The 22,624-nt window shown below is 33.4% G+C and overlaps 1 protein-coding gene across 3 annotated transcripts in view; it reads right to left on the reverse strand.

The window, feature by feature from the left end:
* The window catches only part of FAF1 (Fas associated factor 1), a 518,332-nt gene that overhangs the window by 248,191 nt on the left and 247,517 nt on the right, over positions 1–22,624 (reverse strand). For all 3 annotated transcript variants that reach the window (XM_045477316.1, XM_045477318.1, XM_045477317.1), the window contains one exon: positions 20,437–20,542. In XM_045477316.1, coding sequence (XP_045333272.1) covers positions 20,437–20,542 — 106 coding nt within the window. The remainder of the gene's footprint in view (positions 1–20,436; positions 20,543–22,624) is intronic.

Genomic DNA, 22,624 nt, shown 5'->3' on the forward strand with positions numbered 1-22,624 from the left:
AATGGTTCTCCCAAACAAAAAGCCACAATTTGTAGAGTTAGCCAATTTACATGGTGTAAATACTCTCAACTCTGGCCAATTTCAAACTATCAACAGTTTATCAGGTTCACAAAATTCCAGGGTATCTAGCAATCAGCTTTTTTGCACTGACGGGAGTTAGCTACAGCATTATACAACTAATGACTTCAATCATATTTTTGCAAGGTAACACCAGTTAAGTGCTAAAACAGATACATATGTTAAGTGTGATTAGAACAGTGGAATGGAATTCCATTTCAACATATGCTTTTTCTTCTTCTATATTCTCTACCCCCCCCCCCAACTAATCTTAAAGCATTCTATTCAGTTCTGTAGAGAACATAAAGATCAGTAGGACATAGCTCCCCTCTCCTCAAAGACCTGAACAATGATCAATGACAAGAATATAAATTGTGCATGAAGCACAATATTACATTGTGGCATATAAGGGCAAAATCAAGAAGTAAGGAGAGCCTACATTTATAACTGGACAGAAGATTACAGAAGACTTCCTAAAGGATGTATCAGCTGAGGATGGTCTTCCTGAAATATTTAGTGGGGAGGGATCTTTGAACAGTGTGAGGAGAAGGGGTCAAGCAGAAGGAGAAGAGTTAAAGAAACTCTTTTAAAAACAGTGAGGCATGTTTAGAGACAAGTAATATCATTTAGTAAAAAATCTTAGATACATGGAAAAAAGAGTAACTCCTATAAAAAGTATTTTAGAGTTAATAAAGTTATATTCACCTATACCATCTCACTTTTATTCTCATAATTAAATAATACCTGTGGCAAGTAATATTACCACTGCTAATTTTACAGATGAGCAAAGAGTCTATATAGTGAGATAGGAGGAGGATGAGGTAGGTGAGGCTTCTCAGTATAGACCATGTTAACGGATTAAAGGTTTAGTAAATGATATAAATGAAGGCATTACAAATCATACAATGGGAAAAAACAATGTCTTCATTGGGGACTCTTATACCACTTACCTATAATCTTCATCAGTACATCTATCTATCTATCTATCTATCTATCTATCTACCTATTTTTAAAAGATTTTATTTTTTTAAGTAATCTTTACACATAATGGGGGCTCGAACCCACAACCCCAAGGTCAAGAGTGACATGTTCCATCAACTAAGCCAGCCAGGGGCCCCAATATCTCTATTTGTATAGCAGTAAAGGTGACTACATTCATTGAGTCTTACATTCACAACCTCATCAAGACCACTGTATTTCAGAATTTCAGAAGGTGCCATTTTCGACTTGCACAGCCATATGCAGCAAGTCTGACACCAGCAGATGCTCTAAGAATCAAATGCATTAAGGTAGGGGAGAGGAAGTTGTAAAGCATAAAACACTAACATAATGTGAAGCTTCCTCCTCATTTCCCCTCAATGTAGTTATCAACAACTAGAATATTACTGACTGGAAGAATCTCCATAGAAATTCATTCAAATTACTGTGAAATAAAAAATCACTCCTTCTTTTAGTGGATCTCCACTAAATTATAGGTAGATGATAATTTCCTCACAGAGAACATGTTTTCCTAACACACTAATTAATATCTTTATTCTCCATACAAAATATTTATTCCATGCTCAAATATTCTTCTACTACATTCACATTAACAGAACAAACTAATGGAAGCACTCTGCAAAAAAGCACTAGTCAAAGAAACTCTGTATGATATAATCAGTACCCTTTAACAGTACTTGTGTCCATGTTATCACTGTGCAGAAAAGTTGGTATTAATCCATTTGGGATGTTATGCTACTTGTGCAATAGACTTACAATCAATTAGTCAAAAGCAAAGTAAGGATCTGTCCCCTTTTAAATATTTAACAGAGGGGTGCCTGGGTGGTTCAAGTCAGTTAAGTGTCTGACTTTGGCTCAGGTCATAATCTCAGGGTTGATGAGTTCAAGCCCCGCACTGGAGTCTCTGCTGTCAGCACAGAGCCCACTTGGGATCCTTTATCTCCCTCTCTCTTTTCCCCTCTCGTGTTTGCACTCTCTCTTTCTCAAAAATAATAAACAAACACTTAAAAATAACTAAATATTGGCACAAAAACAGACACTCAGATTAATGGAACAGAATTGTGAACCCAGAAATTGACCCACAAACATATGGCCAACTAATCTTTGACAATGCAGGAAAGAATAACCAATGGAATAAAGACAGTCTCTTCAGCAAACGTACAGCAACATGCAGAAAAATGAACCTGGACCACTTTCTTATACCATACACAAAAATAAGCTCAAAATGGATGAAAGACCTAAATGTAAGACAGGAAGCCATCAAAATACTCGAGGAGAAAGCAGGTAAAATCCTCTTTGATCTTGCCCGCAGCAACTTCTTACTCAACACATCTTCGGAAGCAAGGGAAACCAAAGCAAAAATTAACTATTGGGACTTCATCAAAATAAAAAGCTTCTGCAGAGTGAAGCTGTGAAAGAATCAGCAAAACTAAAAGGCAACTGACAGGATGGGAGAAGATATGTGTAAATAACATATCAGATAAAGTGTTAGTATCCAAAATCTATAAAGAACTTATCACACTCAACACCCAAAAAACAAATAATCCAGTGAAGAAATGGGCAAAAGGCATGAATAGGCACTTCTCCAAAGAGACAGCCAGATGGCCAACCATCACATGAAAATATGCTCAACATCACCCATCATCAGGGAAATACAAATCAAAACCACACTGAGATACCACCTTACACCTGTCAGTATGGCTAACATTAACAATTCAGGCAACAACAGATGTTGGCGAGGATGTGGAGAAAGAGGATTTCTTTTGCACTGCTGGTGGGAATGCAAACTGGTGCAGTCACTCTGGAAGACAGTATGGAGGTTCCTCAAGAAATTAAAAATAGAACTACCCTAGGAACCAGCAATTGCACTACTAGGTATTTATCCAAGGGATACAGCTGTGCTGTTTTGAACGGACACATGTACCCCAATGTTTATAGCAGCACTATCAACAATAGCCAAAGTATGGAAAGAGCCCAAATGTCCATCGATGGATGAATGGATAAAGAAGACTCAGCAATCAAAAAGAATTAAATCTTGCCATTTGCAACTATGTGGATGGAACTAGAGGATATTATGCTAAGCAAAATTAGGCAGAGAAAGACAAATATCGTATGACTTCACTCATATAAGGACTTCAAGATAAAAAACAGATGAACATAAGGGAAGGGAAGCAAAAATAATATAAAAACAGGGAGAGGGACAAAACATAAGATACTCTTAAATATAGAGAGCAGGCAGAGGGTTGCTGGAGGGATTGTGGAGGGGGATAGGCTAAATGGGTAAGGGGCTTAAGGAATCTACTGTTGAAATCATTGTTGCACCATGTGTTAACTTAGATGTAAATTATAAAAAATAAATGAATTATAGGAAAAAAAAAGAGTACAAGTAGACACATACAAAAAAATAACTATTTAACAGAAATGCTTATAAAATTTGACTTCATAAAACTCTCCAAAGCTTAATAACATCAAACCCCAAAAAAATACCTCCAACATTACAAGGTCCATTTTCTCTTGGCTTAACTTAAATAGAGAGAGATTTAGTTACTATCTCAAAAAGAGTTCTTTAAATTCTTGGTAAACATTGGTAAATTGAAACTGGGTGTTTTTATATAATTTATCCTTGTAGCATCATCCCTGATTCTTTAATTTTCCTTTTTGGTACAATTATTCAACTTGTAGTTGTAGTTCTCTTATAAGCTCTCAGTTCTCCATATCCACTTTTTGGTTTTATTTTTTATTCCTTTTAAGTGTATGATTCAGTGGTTTTTAGCACATTTACAAACTTGTGCAACCATCATCACTAACAAATTCCAGAATGTTTTCATCACTCCATAAAGAATATCCTCCTAAATGGGCACAGGACTTGAGTGGATATTTCTATAAAGATATACAATGACCAATAAATAAGCACATGAAATGATGCTTCCTCAACAAACAATACTAGCAATTAGGAAAATGCAAACTAAAACCACGATGAAATACCATTTCACATCCAAATGGGTATTATCAAAATGACAGAAAAAAACAAATGTTGGTGAGGATGTGGAGAAATTGAAATCCTTACACACTGCTGGTGGGAAAGTGTAATGTTGCAGCCACTGTGGAAACCAGTATGATGGTTCCTCAAAAACTTAAACACAGGATTACCATATGATCCAGCTTTACTTGTGGGTATAATTTGAAATGAATTGAAAGCATGGGCTTGATAAGGTGATTGTACACTTCTGTTCAATATTCAAAATAGCCAAAAGGTGTAAGCAACCCAAATGTCCCATCATGAATGGATAAACAAAATATGATATATACATACAATGAAATATTATTCAGCCTTAAAAAGTTAATTCTGAAAAATGTTATGACATGAGTGAACCTTGAAAACATTATGCTTAGTGAAATAGGCCAGTTACAAAAGGACAAATACTAATCCACTTATATGACTAGTTAAATTCATAGAGACAGAAAGTAAAATGGTAGTTGCCAGGGCTAGAGGGGAGAGAGGAATTGGGGAGTTATTGTCTAATGGGTATGGAGTCACAATTTGGGAAGATGAAAAAAATTCTGGGAATGAATAGTGGTGATGGTTATACAACACTGTGAATATATCTGATTCCACTAAACTGTACACTCAAAAATGGTCACAAGGGTCAATTTTATGTTATGTAAATTTTACAATGAAAAACAGAAAAATCATACCTATGGCAAATTCAGATATTTATTGCAAAGCCAAGTATGCTCTTAGTTATATTATCTTAGAATTCTGAAAATGAGGGGCGCCTGGGTGCGTCAGTCAGTTGTGTTGGACTCTTGGTTTCAGCTCAGGTCATGATCTCACAGTTCGTAAGTGGTGTTATCTTGCAAAATTATGATTGAATTAGTTGTATTAGTTGTATAGTTAGGATTCTCTCTCTGCCCCTCCCGCCTGCCCCTCCCTTCCTCCCTCTCCCTCTGTCTCTCAAAATAAACAAATAAACTTTAAAAAAATTTAAAAAAAGAATTCTGAAAATGAGTTTAAGTAGGGAGAGACGTGCACAAAAACAAATTTGTACACACATACACATGAAGATTTAAATTGACTTTATTAATTACTAAACTCTGAATCCACATGTGAAGATCACTGTGTTTAAATTACATTATATTTCTAATTAGGTACAACTTTATTTATAAAATATGTAAATAAACAATTATTTAAAGTTATTTAATATTTTAAATGCATTTGTGTTGTGTAACTGGTAGGTTATTATTAATGAAATGTAAAAAACAAAACAAAAAAACAAAGCAAAACAACAAATATAACCCTGTACTCATCAGCAGCTACTACTCATTCCCCTTTCTGTCTCAGCCGTGTTCCTGGCAAACACTAACCTACTTTTTAATTTTTTAAAGAGACTTTTTTTTTTTAGAGTAGTTTTAGGTTCATAGTAAAATTCAGCAGAAGGTTCAGAGATGTCTCACATATCCTCTGCCCCAACAAATGCATGCCTTCCCCATCAGCCACGTCCCCCACCAAAGTAGTATATTTATTACCAATGATGGATCTACATTGATTGACACACCATTATCACCCAAAGTCCGTACTTTACATTAGGGTTCACTCTTGGTGTTGTACATTCTGTATGTTTGGATAAATTTATAAAGACATGTATCCACCATTATGGTGCAGAGTAGTTTCACTGCCCTACTAATCTACCTTTTGCCTATATAAATTGCCCATTCTAGGCATTTCATATAAATGGAATCATATAATGTGTGGCCTTTTGTGTCAGGCTTCTTTCACTTAGCATAATTTTTTTTTTTTTTTAAAGATTCACCTGTGTTGCAGCATATCAGTACTGCATTCCTTTCATATGACTGAATAATATTCCACTTATGGACATACCGTATTTTATTTATTCATACATCAAATATGTTGATGGACATTTGGACTGTTTCTATGTTTTGGCTATTAAGAATAATGCTGCAGTCAATATTCATGCACACGTTTTTGTGTGGACATGTTTTCAATACTTTTGGTATATGTCCAGGAGTGGAATTACTGGGTCATATGGTAACTCTTCATTTAACTTTTTGGGGAACTGCCAAACTGTCTTCCAAAGCTACTGCATCAGCAATATCTGATTTCTCAACATATTATCAACACTTGTTATTGTCATCTTTTTTATTCTAGCCATTCCTAGTGGTATGAAATGGTATCTCATTCTGGTTTTGTTTTACAATTCCCTAATGACTAAAGATGTTGAACAACTTTTCATGTACATACTGACTGCGTATCTTCTCTTGAGAAATATCCATTCAAATGTTTTATCCATTTTTAAATTAGGTTGTCTTTTTATTGTTGAATTATAAGAGTTCTTTATACAGGTTTCTTATCAATACATGATTTGTAAATATGTTCCTCCATTGTGTGAGTATTCTTTTAACTTCACTGATCGTGCTCTTTGAGAGACAGAAGAGTTTTTAATTTTGATTAAGTCCAATTACCTATTTTTTCCTTTTGTTCCTTGTCTTTTTGATGTCATGTCTAGAGAAACCATCATCTAACCCAAGGTCACAAAGACTTATTCCTATATTTTCTTCTAAAAGTTTTATAGTTTTAGCTTTTATATTTAGGTCTTCGATTCAAATGATTTTTACATATGATGTGAAAGAGTAGTCCAATTTAATTTGTTTGCATGTAGATATCCACTTGTCCCAGTACATGTTGAAAACATTATTCTTTCCATGTTAGTCATGGCAAACTTGCTGAAAATTAATTGACCTTGAGTGTTAAGGGATTTATTTCTTGACTTCTAATTCTATTCCACTGATCTACAGGTGTATCCTTATGTTGGTATCCTTATAGTCTGGATATTCTCACAGAATTTTAATTCACTTACCACAGGTGAAACTAAAGATGTTAAATTAAAATACCATTTACTTTTATGCATCTCAATTATTAAAAATTCTTCTTATATATTAGAAAAACTTGTTATGTTTATGCAATTCACCTTTAAAGTCTCATCACATCATATGTATTCAAGGATAGGGGCACCTGGGTGGCTCAGTTGGTTAAGCGTCCACCTCTTGATTTGGGGTCAGGTCATGATCTCATGGTTCTTGAGATCAAGCCCCGCATCCCGTTCTGCACTGACAGCACAGAGACTACTTAGGATTCTCTGTCTTCTTCTCTCTCTGCTCCTCCCCCACTCTCTCTCTCTGTCTCTCTCTCAAAATAAACATTAAAAAAAAAAAGGTCAAACTGTACTTTAAGATAAAAATACAATTCTTTATTATTCAGAAAGAATTCTCAATTATAGAACTTCAAACACCATGGCAAAAGAGGCCTCTATTTCAACCTTGAATCTCTTAAATAACACCTTAAGGATTAAAGGGATATTTACATTCCACAGTGACAAATATGCATGTTTATACACACAGTGACTACCTATTGACCAGTTTTCTCTCTCCTCCATCCCCACCTCACACACAAGGTTCAGTTGAAGCATATATGAAGTCTCTAAATTCACACATCATGACCAAATTTTAGAAGCAGGAAACTCCTTTGAAACCATTTCCTAATTTTCATAAATGACTCAGATTCACAGCAGTAGTTAAATGGCTTGCCTAAATTCATATATCTACAATGCAAAATATCAGATATTAGAATCCAAGTTTCCCAATTTCTTTTCAACCACTGAATGGTGACTCATGTAAATGTGTGCTCATTCAATAATCATTTATAAGGTGCTAGATACTACATTTAGTACTATAAATATGAAGATTAAATGACTGAGATCCTACCTTCAAGAAGCCTACCATGAGAAGGAAAAACACAAAACAAAAGGATAGAAGTGCTGCAATACAAGTATACACCAGGTTCAATGGGACAAAGGGACTTTATGCCTAAAGTTCCAAGACATTTTATATTTTCACTAGCAAAAACTTTGAGTTTCTGCTGCTCTATATTATGAAAAAGTCAAACAAAGGAAAAATAAATACCAAGCTACTCAGGGCTAGATGAGCACACAGCTGGTTAGTAGCAGGAAGATTAGAACTCAGATTTCCCTATACCCTAGTGTAATGATCTTTCCACCATCACAAACTACTTAATTGCCAATTGAGAAATACTGTTAGTTTTATTAAAATCTGTTTCACTGCATTCCCTAGACTCAGAAAAGTTTTTAAAAACCAGCTATAACCTCATTTACAAAGAAAGCACCAAGAAATGACCTGGCAGGTATTACAAATTAAGGATGATATAAATCTATGTTATTGTTAGAATTTTATTTTGCACTTTTTGTGCAAACTATCTATTCTCGGTCTCATTTTTAACAAGTAAGTGAGAATTTATATAGCCAAATCAGAGATCCTCTCATAATAACCCTCTTAATTAAGGAAGCACCTATTTATGTCAAGATTAATTCTTGAAATGCTTGAGGGGTGCCTGGGTGGCTCGGTAGGTTAAGAGTCTGACTTCGGCTCAGGTCATGATCTCACAGTCCGTGAATTCGAGCCCCACGTCGGGCTCTATGCTGACAGCTGAGCCTGGAGCCTGTTTCAGATTCTGTGTCTCCCTCTCTCTCTGCCCCTCCCCTGTTCATGCTCTGTCTCTCTCTGTCTCAAAAATAAATAAACGTTTAAAAAAAAATTAAAAAAAAAAAAAAAGAAATGCTTGAAATACCAGAAACATTACTTGAATGACTTCACTTTTGCAAATGCCTTCAGGTGCAAACAAGCTCACTGAGTTACAGATTGCTCTCTTTAAATTCAGTCATTCATTAAGCATACAGACTCTGTAACAAATTCAGTGGAAGGTCCACAAATAAAGAGATGAATTTGATAGTTTTCCTGTTCTTAGTCTAACGGGGAAAAAATAATAGATAACTGCAAACGAGTGTGATAAATGCTAAAACAGAATATATATTCACAAGGAGACAAGAAGCTCAGGAAAGAGAGAATAACCAAACATTTGACCACCCAGATTGAATACCACCTGCCTCACAACATTTTGTTTCCAATTACTTTTGGCAGTTGCAACAAATCAATTTCTCCCCATCATAGAAGAAAGACTGGCCATAAGTGAGGCCATTCAAAAAGAAAAGTAAAAAAAAAAAAAAACACATCATAGTCTCTTAAACTAGTTCCTGGAAATCTAAAAAAACTTTTGAGCAACAGAAGATATGTATATCAATAACACAGATGTTTAATTTGAAGGCATCAACATTCATTTAAATTGATGAAATGTATGCATGTTAATGTATCAATCACTTTTAGAGTCATGCTTTACATGTTGCTCCAAAAACTGGCTACAATATTTGAAATTCCAATTACCAATAGAAATTACAACTTGTAAGACATTTTCTTATATTTCTGAAATTTCCAATTCCAAGCAAAGTGATCCATGTACATACCTGTTATCAGCAACAAAAATTTTATCCATAAAAAAACAGCAGCCTTGCTTTAAAAATACCTTATTAAAATTCCCTTCTTTACAATGAGAAGGGTAGGGGAAGTATTTCCCATTTCAGCAGAAATGAACTAATATTCTTTTGTTTTTTAATTTATTAATTTGGGAGAGAGCGTGTGCACAGGGCACAAGGAAGGGGCAAAGAGAGAGGTAAAGAATCTCAAGTAGGCTCCACACTATCAGCACAGAGTCTGATATGGGCTCAGACCCAGAAACTGTGAGACCATGACCTGAGCTGAAATCAAGAATCGGATGCTTAATCGACTGAGCTACCCAGGCACCCCAAACTGATATTCTATTATAATAATAATTATTATTATTAGACATTACAAATATACCTCTTAGCAGGAAATACTTCACATTTTCATCAGGCAAAGGCAGGCGTGTAAATAAATGTATACTGCTTTTGATAACAGAATACCAAAAGCACTAGAAACAAATGGCAACAGCATATTTTGAACTTAACATATATAATCTATAACTTAAATGTTTTTGAAATGTAATTTTTATAAAATTATTAACAAGAGAATCAGGAATGTCACTATCTCACTTATAACTGAGTTTATTTAAATATGATTTGTTTTTTTCCTTTGTAATGATTATAGGATCTCTTCAACATTAACGTCACTACCATAACATGGTAACAATATACTTACAAAAGAATTATGACAAGTATTAAATCAATGAAATAGGAAAAAATCGCAAAACAGAAGGAAAGAGGCTGAGAAAGTCAACTGATTTCAATTACTCTGAAATAAAGCTGTAGCTTGATATATAAATCTTTAACTTTCCTATATACATTAGGAATTTCCACTTTGGATAGATCTTCACTGTACTAACATTTAGAACAGATTTAGCTCTATCAGAGAAAAGAGGATTACATAAATGGATAGAAATTAATGCTCCAGAAAGATGACATATTCGAGAGAGGTCCAGCAGGTATGTAAAAACTCTAGAGCTGCTTATCTTTAAAACCTGTAAAATGGAAGGTTCAGTCTCTTACAATATGGTTTCTTTCTTTCTAGCTATCTGCTTTTTAAATTTTAACTACCTACTTGCAAAGCAAGGAAAACTTTATCAATATTATTAAATTTTGTCTTCATGGACAACTTGAAAACAATTCAGTCTGTATCAATCAAATAAGTCATGGCACCTTGATCTCTAACAATGAAAGAGAAATTACATATACATGATAGAGTCTTATTTAGAACCTTTTCTTGTTCTCTCACTCCATTTGCTAATCCTGGACTCTCTCTGGAGTGTATCTTATGATGCTCTCCAAAAATACATCAATAAGACTTATACTTTACCAAATGGGGGTTATTTAATCCTAAATATGTGCCCCCCACACAAATATGAGCATCACTGTCTTTTGTACAGTCTTTGTTTTAGAGGGAAAAAATATTTTCTTGGATGCCCACTGTCATTTCTAAAGCTTAACCTGGGAGGTTCCTCTCTCACCTTCTGGAATTGGCCAAATCACATTTATTTCTTCACTGTTTTTTTTGTTTTGTTTTGTTTTTTTAAGTCTCTAAATCAACCCCAACAAACCTCTGGCTTTTATTCTTATGCCTTCAATTACACTCAATTTGTGGGGATTTGGCTTTTCTAACATAAAGGTTTTAGGAAATTATCCATAATCAATGTGTGGAATAGCTATAGCCAAAAAGGAAAAGATTCCTTCCTTGACTTCATCTGCATGGATACCATACCTCTGGAGACCACAGGCTGAAACTGGTGGCATTTTAAAAATCCTATTTTGTACTCTTAAGTGCAAATCCAATTTGTTTTCCACTGTTACGCATAGGACTTTCCCAGCATTACTGTTTTTCAAAGTACCTTCTTCCCTTATTTCCTTCATCCCTTTCCATCAAGTATTCATGTTCAGTATTATTTCTCCCCCTGCTCTCCCTCCACCCCCCATGCATAAGCTGTAAAATAGATGTAAAGCTTGGTGTAAGTCCAAAAATTTTATGATCAAAATACATACTTAGCAAATTGTTTGGCTAAATCTTTCATGTATGATGAAAGATTATTACCACAATTCATTAGCAAATTATAGACTTTGAAATGTAGGCAGACAAATATTTGGCCCTGTATCAATCAATTTGGACCAGCTGGGTAGAAATTCACACAATCCCAGGAAACCCGGGAAGTGAGGTGCTCTTTCATTTTTCATTCACTTGAAACATTAAAGAAAAATTATCATTCTATAAAAATGTCCACTTCTCAAGATTTTAGCAGAGCCATTTTAGATTGAGTTTTATTTTCAGTCAATTACTACTTTAGTGACCAATAAACTGATCATTTTTCTTGCAATCCATTGTGGAAGAATAATGCCTGGTGTTATATAGGCACCTTAATATTTGACCATTATAGCCCACCTTAAGATCTAAATATTTAATAATGGTCCTATTGCCCTAAAATGAGGAAGGGTATACTTCTACATACACTAAATCAGCTTGGAAACTAATTTTGCAGTTCTTCACAATAAATATCATTAACATTCTTTCTCTGAGCCTCTCTAGCCTAGTAAGGTGACCCTGTACAAAGATTCTGATTGATCCTATGTCTGTCTGTTTTGGTTAAGCTACTAGGCCGTATATGGGGACAGCTGCACTTTGGGAGCAACTTAAAACAAATTTCATCTTAGTGGCATCTAATCCAGTGCTTGGTAAAGACGCATGGAAAAGTCAGTGTCAAAATTAAACAATGCCGGCTTTGCAATGAGCAGATGCTTTTGCCTTGCAGCTGTAAAAACCTTAAAACAATCCAGTACTCTACTGTCTGGTCACGCAATGACCACAAAGCAAGGAATACATTTTGTCATTTATAAAAAATGTTTGCTACAAGCTTTTAAAGTCTTTTTTCTTTTAAAAATATGCTTAAAAAAAGGAACATATTGAGGGTTATAATAAGGTTAATATAGCTCTAAACTGAACTATAGGATTTTTGTTTAAGTTTTATTTTCCATACTAAATATGTCTGAAGAAGAACTCCTTGACTAGGTAGTATTAAGTCATATACAAGACACATTAGACAAAAGAAAAATGATCATAAACAGATGTTGTAAGGGGTTTATGGCCAAATAATCTTTGGTATATAAGGATAAACATGTAAATAATTTTCAACATGTAGGTCTTAATATACCTTGACTTGATCTAGGTTATGTTTATGAGCACTTTACATTCACTTACCCAACCTCTGATTTACTTCTGTCTCTCTCTCTCTCTCTCTCTCTTTTTTTTTTTTTTTTTTTTTTTTTTTTTTTTTTTTTTTTTGCTGGGTTGGGTAGGGAGAAGAATGAGGAAGTTATTATTCTTATTTAATGGCTGGAGGATACGTAAATGTTAAAATATTTCTCAGCTTAAGTAACCCAGTACCTACCAAGGTCTGTTAAAAATTGCAGCCTCTTCCAGACCTTAGAAAAAGGTTTCTTTCTCTTTTTCCCTTCCCTTATAGGACAGAAGCTTGTCTCTGGCATCAGGAATCTAGGGGTTAATATTTTAATGCTGAAATAAACTCTTCTTCATGAAGAGAAAGGCTCAAACTACTATGCCTATGAAACCAAAGAATCAGCCCCACCTAAAGTAAGTGATTGCATGGTCAATCCACGTCTGCTAACTGAAGTCCTAGATTTAAAGATAGCTTTGTATGGTACCTACAAGAAAGAGAATCTAGTAGTCTTACCTTCAATTTAAACTGAAAAAAAACAAAAAAAAAATTTTTTTTTCAGTACGCGTTTCCTAGTCATTCATATTTTTTCTAGAAATCCTTATCTCCCTAAGGATATCAATTTATTTACACCTCATTGCTTATAAATTTCATTATGTTTTGTTGGTTGAAGGTTTGAGGACTCCCCTTATATTCTTCCCCATCTCAAAACTTATATTTCAATGAACAAAGTCCCAAAGTAATGACATTAATAGGAAATAAATCAAATTTTATTTTAAATATCAAAGAAAGCATGTTACCCTCTATTAAAAGTCTTTGAAAAATAAAAATTAAAATGTTTTTGTGGTTGTTTTTACATTTCTACATTTTATTTCCTAAGAATGTAATTAAGACATATTGATATATAAAGCGTTATTGGTGTCTTATGCCTTTTAAAGTATAAATGCTAAACATTCATTTAAAGAGACAGGCCAAACTTAAGAAATAATCTTCTCTATGAATTATTTACAATTATCATTAAGTTACATATTACTGGCATGATTTTGTTGTATTCTTTGCTAATAACTATAATTAAAATGAACTTGAATTATGTCAGTATGCCATCAAATAAAAGTAGAACATGTGACAATATATCACAAGAGAATTAAACTTAAAAGTATAAAAACATACAAAATAATTGACATGTCCTAGATGTGATCTCCTGTACCTTCACACACATAACTTAGAAGAATTCATTATTTTACAGTGTCAGTATTCCACATTACAAGTATTGTACACAAATAGCTTTAAGGATAAGAATAACTATAAATTTGCACAAACTGGGCTTGCTATATCTTCTTGTTATGTCATAATAACTTTGGCCAATTATTAGTATTATGCTAAGAAGAACCACGTGAAAATATGTTTGGAACTGCATTCCAATTTATGATAATTAATTCTACAATTCCAATTCACATTTAATGGACTTTAATATACTACATATATTTACGGGACCATGTAAAAATTTGCAAAAATGGTTGGCTCAAATAAACGTTCTCTATTAAGTGCAATTTATCCCTTTGGGTTCACTCAATAACCGCAATATATTTTTGAAGTATATATTTTACTCAAAAAATACATAAGTAAGTCACAAACCAAAAGCTAACAGATGTGTGACTTCTAATTAGTTATAATAATCTCTGCTTCAATGCCATTAGAATGAGCCTTTCTTTTCTTTTGAAAACTAAAAAAGCTTTCCTTTGAATTTTAAACTGTCAGGGTGCTTCAAAGTCAATGTACGAAATCTGCTTTGATTAAAATTTTAGACATCTACAGTGATAACTTTATGAAAGGAAAATATTAAATTATAATTATCCTAAACAGACACAGTCTTGTGAAACTAACCCTACATTCATGTTAAAACACAAAGAGTTGAATATAATGAATTTGATTCATCCTTGGACACAAAGCTTCACCACAGTAAACTCAGTCAACTGTTGCTCTTGCGCCTATATTCATGGTGCTTAAATAGCGCACTTTAAAACAAAAAAAACTCCAATTGGCTTTTCATATATCCACCCTCCCCAAAAATAACGCACTTGAAAAACTCAAATGATATGAAAGGCTTCAAGGCCTCTTTTCTCCCTTTCATAGCCCTTTTTTTTATTTCTGTTTGCAGTAATCTGCCTTTCTCTTTCTCTTTCTCATTGCTACAGAGCAAGCGAGGAGGCTCAGAGCTTTGAAAAGGGGGCTCAGTGTGTAATGGGTCCACTAGAATTAATTTACTTGCACCAAATCCATTGAGCACAGAGGGTTTTTTTTCCCCCTCTCTCTCTCTCTCTCCCCGTCTCTCTCTCTCTTCTCAAATCATTTGGAGTCGAACGCAGCCCCCAGCCTTTGTAATTCTAGTAAAGCACTTAAAGTGCACAGTAGGTGTTCATGAGGACCATCTGGTCAAAAGCAAAACAAGCTGCTGATTTTGCCTTTGAATAGAATGAAGCAAGTGTGAATTAGTCTCTTCAATTAGCACTATTACAACCTGTCAAGTGCATATTGTAAAACAGGATTATTACAGTATTGGTCACCAGTGCAATTATTTACTCTCTGCCTTTTCTTGCATATAAAAATGTCTTATGTTTATTAGTTTCTGATAACTGAACATAATTTCTCCCAACCCAGACATTTCGAAACTACCAACACACAAATCAGAGATTATGAAACATGGTCAGCTAAGAAGATGTTAGGATACACATATCTTAAGTAACAAAGGACGAAAGCACTGTCCTTAAATCTTAACAAAATTTCATTGTTTCTATCCTCTTGAAAGTAGGTGAAGGAATACTTAAATACTTAATTTCCCATAGAGATTATTCTAAAATGTTTTTGGAGGGAGAAGAGAGAAAAAGACTTGTCAGTTTCAAATGGCCGCATTGTAAATTTTACTTAAACTTATTTCCTACGGGGATGATTCATTAAGAATCACAGGTAACCTCAATATTTATAAAATGATTATTAGCAATTTGTTCGCTTTAAGTGGTATGACTTCAATAGATTATAACATGCAACTTGAAACTAATAATATACATGCATATTTAAAAGAAACTCATAATCTCCTTTTCTGAAAGCTGAATAAAGGCTTGAATTCATTGCCCAGTTGCTTAAGAAATTATGTCTTTCATTCTTGCTAAGATGTCACTTGTGATTTCAAATTTTAAAAAATCAAACTATGATATATGCTAATTAAAATGGGTTCATTCTAATTGAGTTTATATATGCCATTTATTTTGAAGTAAATTTATAAATCACTTAAACTTTTAATTAAACAAGCACACAATTTAATTTACTCTCTTGCATATGCACATTCTCAGCTACTCTATTCTTCAGTTCTGTGCCAGCACCCCCGCCCTCTCCACACTAGAAAACAAACAAACAAAAAAACAAACAAACAAAAACACCTATACTTAAAACATTTAGAGAAAGGGCATGTTAAACAGTTATAATCAACCCAATACCAGAAAATTGCTTATTAGTACAATCTGTAAAAAACTACATGTTTAGTTGTTGTTAATGATCTCCAGCATCAGAGGAGACTAGTTTGAAATACACGTTAGTCAAGCAAGTTGAGAAAGTAGCAAGTAGCAAAATAGACATAAAACCCAACATGTTTCAAATTTGCAGAATCAGACTAGCCTCATGATTTCACAATTATTTAGTCAAGATTATTTTTAAGGACTAGTATGATTTATGTATTTAGTTCACTTCTCATTGCTAATTCAAACCACTGCCTTCATTTGACAATCACTAGTATTAGTAGTGAAATGTTTTACTCTTCTATGCAAGATATATCTTTATAGGTTGTCAATTTTTCCATTTCATTTCCCTTAAGAACTAAATCAACATTAATAAGAACAGTGAGAATTCTAGGGTAAAGTGAAACTTGGAAGAGGATTTAAATAATTCTAAAAGCTATTCATCATGCTTCTTGCTATAACAGATAATACTCCATGATTCCATACCAAAAATACTTAGGTTTCTTATCATTGTTATTCTGGGTCATGTGTGTATTCCTTAAGTTTGTATGACATCTGCAAAGAAAAGTGGATATTTTGCCTAATAGAAGCTTTTGCAATAGTAATATGGACAACAAAGAATTAGTTTCCAAGAAAAGTTGGCTTGATTTCAGGGACTTCATATCCTTTTCCACACCTGGGTTTAGGATTTGCAGTAGGCAAATTGATCTTTTTCCTTTAATTTAACCAATCCCAAGTGCATTTGTAATCACAGATTTTAACAGTATTAGAAAGTAGTATTACTACAATCAATATAATGAACTGTTTAAAAATCTGAATTCTCAGTGAAGAAAATGCATTAAAATTAGGTAAGCTTGTTTGAATCTTCAAAGAAATTCACTGTTTTAAAGTGTGACAAGTAGCTACTTCAGGACCCAAAAGGTGGAAAGAAAGACTGTCACAAAGTTACTGTCATATTATCTGATAATTTGTTAAATGGAAAAAAGAGAAAGGATTTTTAGGCTTACAACTACTTCCAACTTTCCAGTCTGACCGTTTTATGCTATCAATGTCTTTTCCTCAAGTAGTGGATAATGTAAATGGAATGATTTGTAAAGAGATTAAAAAAAAAAACCCAATATCTAACTAGCCTAAATTAAAATCTAGAGCACCCGAAGGACATAAGTCATGCATTGTGAAGCAAGAGAACACAGAGCCAGAATGAACAAACACTTGCACAACTATCGGTTTATCACCACTAAGTTGCATGAACATATGGTCACTGAAGAGTTTATTTGAAATTCAAACTACATCTAAGTTCTATTTTCTAATTCAGTATTTTAAAAAATGTATTTTGTCTAATTAAAAGTTGAATTCATAGGACCTTTTCAACCCTATTTCATTTAATAGAAATTTCTCTCTGGGACAAAAATATTACAAAAGCTTTCTCTTGTATATGCAAGGCTTTCAAAATTTAAAAATATCAAAAAAATGGGCTTTTTTCCCCCCACCTATAGCAAAAATAAAATACTCCTACACTGGAAAAAAAATCAGGTGGTTTTTTCTTCCTTTCCCTCACATATTGGTCAAAATTCATTCTAGGAAGTATTAAACAACACTGAAAAGAAACTGATGACAGAAATTAATTTATAATTTAGGATGTATGGCATCACTAAGCTTCTACATTCATAGCAAAAATTCTAACATTTCTAGTACTACAAAAATTCTAACATTTCTAGTACTACAAAATCATACTGACATTATATTTTTATTGTGTTGCAAACTGACTTTTAATCATACAACAAAAAAAGCCACATATTTAAGTGTCACTCTGGGTTGCATGGCTGTAGCACAAAAGCATCTATTCTTTCCCAACTACCTCCCTGCCCCCCAAGTATTCCACAAGTTGAAGAAGAAAAGTCTTAGGACTAGACCTACAGAGTGTGATCCCAGGCCTAGAGAGTGTTATCCATATTCATTTTCTAAGTTGTACAGAATAAAAGAGCCTACATGTACCTGTCTATTCATAAAAGGCAACTGATATTAGAAACTTCATTTATTTTGTCCTGGCACCTAGCATTTCAAAATCTTATTTTAAATAAACTTAAAAAAAGAAAAAAGAAAAAGAGGAAACCAAACTCTTACAAAGAAATACGTTAAGAATATCTGTCTTTGCAAAAATATTTCTAGGACATTTTTCATTTAGAAAATGGTATGAAAAGGTTTACTGTTTTCAAGTCCTTGAGGCTTAAAATATATTTGATAATCTAAATTGCAGGCAATGGAGAACAGTTTCAGCCAACTGTGGCGCACAATGGCACATTTACAGAATTTTAAATATTTCTTTTAATAATTGATGTAGTCATTTTGAATCATTCTGCATAGGATATCAGGTGTGAGCAGATTGCATTAACGCTGCTTAAACATTTCAACTTGTCAGTATGGCCAACTCGATTTCGGAAATATTTGCAGTATTTTCCCATCGAAACAGTAATAAAGGCAAAATAAATATATGCCACTACTTTATAATCACCGAACATTAATGAATATTTTATGTCTTTTTAAATCTCCCTGTTTAATTTAAAAGGGTGAAATTAAGTCTCCTCCTTGCAATATGCCAATTATCTGTAAATCAAACAATAACTTGGCCATTATGCTCCTTTTTGTTAATATAAGAGAAGTTAATTTGAAAACACTGAATGGCATTTTTAGACTATCAGTTTAATAGTCCTTTCTGCCCTCTTGTGGGAGAAAATTGAAACACACTCAAACTATAGAAACTGGAAATGTTTAAAAAAAAATAGTTAAAATTTTGGCTATAAAAATTTCAGTCAGAAAGGAAAATAAAGAAGTGTATATTTATCCATCATGCATTATACTAGTCTTCAATTTAAAAAAGTAAATCAGAATGAAATTTACTTCATATTATTTTTGCTTTTCTTGATTACAATGGAGTTACTTGTTGGAAACTAAATTTCCTTATTTAATTACATCCAATATATAACTTAAATTTTACCACCATAAAGTTACCAGAATAAATTCCGCAATATAGTCATAGTTAAACATTATTTTTAATGTAAAAGCAACAATGATTCTCCAAGGAATTAAAACTTTCAATTTAGAAACTAGAACACCCATTGTAGAGGTTAAGAATGAAATGGCAATTAATATGTTTAAACCCTGGGGAAAAAATCAAATTCAAGCTTATGATTCAAAGTATGGGCGGAGAAAAATTTACTAGTCAACCAACTATTCAAGTGATAAAGAAAATAAACTTCAGTGATTTATTTATGGCAAATTCAGAAGTTGAAATTCATTGACAAAACATCAAAAAAGGAAACCATTAATAGTCTAACCATTGCTAAAACAATTCATATATGTCTGAAAAATGACTACGTGAAAACAACTCATTCTTTCATTATGACATTAGTAATTATTTTAACCAATGTAGTCCAAGAAAAAAATTATGAAATAATCCAAGATTAAACATAATTCTCTTTATAAAAATATTAGTAGACAAATGATTGTTGTCTTAACAACTAACAAGAGGTAATGTGTTATAACTGTCATTTCAATGTTTCTAAACACAAGTCCTGTCAAACCCTTGAATATTTTTCCCCCCATGGAGATAAATTACTGGCTTTTAAGTGGGTGGGGCCACAGGCAAGAAGGTACCTTTTCTCTCTTGGGGGCGGTTCTTTTTTGAAACAGTGGCCCTGGTTGGCCACATTGAAGAAAATATTAACACTATAAATAGACTCTTCTCAGATATTCTGAGCTAAATGACTGACAGTCTCCAACAGCATTTCACGAATACTGTCCAACGTTGGGATTGAGCTACTTAAGCAAAGCTTTCTCAAATTCCTTTTGGAAAAAGCCATGTTGTAAATAATGTATTTGAAAGCAACCTTTCAAATAAAGTATAAGCATGTTCAAAAATGCATGTTGTCCACAATTTCCAAATTAATATTTTAAATCATTACTATAAAACTATAAAATGCATTATGTAATAACAATGAGTTATTTCTAAGCAAGGTTTTAAGTTGACTATTTTAAGAGTTATCAAGAGCTCTCATTTATAACATCTATCTTTCTAGGTCAAGTCATTTAATATATCTACAGTAATCATTGATGCTCCAGTTAATTAAAATTAAGAACCCAATAATGAAACATAAAGAGAGTTTCCAACTAGAACAGATAAGCCCTCTTTAACAGGGTCAACATTAGCTATAATGAGCTACCTTTATTCCTTAGCTGTGAGACATAACTCACCTCTTGAATAGTACTGCTTCCTGAGAAGTTCAGGTTGTACTCCCGCTGGACTTCTCGGTGGGTGATGATCAGCATGAAGTTTTGATTTAATGACTCCTGCAGGGCACTGAAAGGGTTGAAAGAAAAACAAGGAACTCTGAGATGAACATGTTCTAGCTTGCTTTACAGCTAGCTGCAAAAACCCCAGGAGTACCATAACCTCCACACAGGCATGTCCGGGCCCAATGTTATCATCTCTTCAGCTCCTAAAGGCAAGAGAGCATGCTGAGAACAACCAAGGGGAGCTAACCTGTTAACTCCTTCTCTACCAAGGTGTTTTTAAACTTCAATTCTAAACACTTTGCATACATAAAAATTTTCTAGAAGTCATAGGCTATTGTCTACATATGTATTTCCTCCAAGAGAACCAAATTTTTCAATTATATCAAATTCCAAATATAATACTAAAATGTATACTCAAATGCTCTGGTTCAAATCCAAGTGAAACAGCTGTTTTAGAAGAACAGAAATATAAAATACTGTTTATACTCATGAATGTTGTGTAAGAATAGAAATATGGTTTCAGTCAAAATTCAGAAGATACTGACTGAAAACTACAGAATTTTAATTGTTATCCCCAGATTCCTTCAAAATATCTGTGATTTCACTTAGGACTCAGAAATATACAGAATTTAGACACTGGGAGAATTCAGAGCAACATTAACCAAAATGTTAGAAATGTATCAGAACTATGAAGAGTAAATGAAATTAACCACCTAAGACAAAAAATATAAGTCATGGTTCTATTTGTTTATGACAATTTTAAGAAGCACTGTTAACACTCCAGAAAATAAAAATCTGTCACCATTATGTAGGAATAATCTATACTGGCAGCCTCAGGTATAACTGTGCCAGACTGGTGGAGGTGGGAAGACAATTTGGGTGTGCTACACAGTTCTGGCCTTTATTATTCTTTCTTTGCTAATCTGTAACTATATGATAAACATACATTCAACAGAAGATTAGGATTAGGCAGTTAATCTCTGTCTCACTGTCTCCCATAGAGTTCCCAGGTTAATTACAGACTAACAATACCTAGGAAACACCAATATATAGCATAAAATATTACTGATCAAAATCAAAGGAAATAATACCTAACTAAAATAGAGTTTCTTTAGGCAGGAACCTTTGTCACTGTATCCTTAGCACTTAAGCATAATGCCTGTCACACTATAAATATGTATTAAATAATGAATAAATGGTGAATTTCCAGAAGGCAAGAGTCTTATTCATCTTTGTATCTCACAAAGCAATGTTACTTTCTGGAAAACTACTATAGGTATTAAGATTTTGATTAATTTATTTATCAACATTAACTCAATGCCTTACATTATTCCATGTGCTAAGAATATCAACCCAAATAATACATAGGTCCTGTCCATAAAAGACTTCACAATCTAAGAAGGTAGACAAATATATAAACAGCCAGAGTATAATGCAATAGGTACAACTGAGAAATTGAAAAAAGTATAATGAAAACATGGAAGGAAGTGCTCAATTCTGTCTCTGTGAAAGAGGGAAATGGTTAAGGAAAACTTTAGAGGAGAAGAAAAATATAAGTTGAAATATGCTGGATAAGTAGGACCTTTGTGTTTATCATTTGGAAGACAAGAAATTTTTGCTTCATCTGGGAAAGAGAGAAGGGTGGCATTTTTTAGACAAGGAAATAATAAGTGGCAGAACGTAGTAAGTTCATTCACTCAGTTAACAAATATTTGAGTACCTACCTATGTTTATGACATTGTTCTAGATGCTAGGGGTTCAGCAGTGAACAAAAAAACAAACAAACATGATCCCTGCTTTCATGAGACTTACATTCCAGTAAAGGATACAAACAATAAATAAATGAGTAAGCAATTTTAGAGAATACTAAGTGCCATGAAGTAATAAAATAGGATTACAATTAAAAAGGTAACAGAGGGACAGCGTGAAGGGAATTATTTTCAACAGAACAGTTGGGGAAGGCATCTCTGAGGAAGTGCCATTTAAGTTGAAGCTGTTATGATAAGAAAGAGATAGCAGTAGTCTGATCATGTAGGTCCTTGCAGACCATAGTAAAGAACTTGATATTTATAGTAATTGCACGGGAAAACCACTGGAGGTTTTAAACAGGGAAATAGTTAAGAGCTGACTTACATTTACATGTATA

Source organism: Leopardus geoffroyi, chromosome C1, assembly GCF_018350155.1.
Source record: "Leopardus geoffroyi isolate Oge1 chromosome C1, O.geoffroyi_Oge1_pat1.0, whole genome shotgun sequence".
Taxonomy (NCBI): Eukaryota; Metazoa; Chordata; class Mammalia; order Carnivora; family Felidae; genus Leopardus; species Leopardus geoffroyi.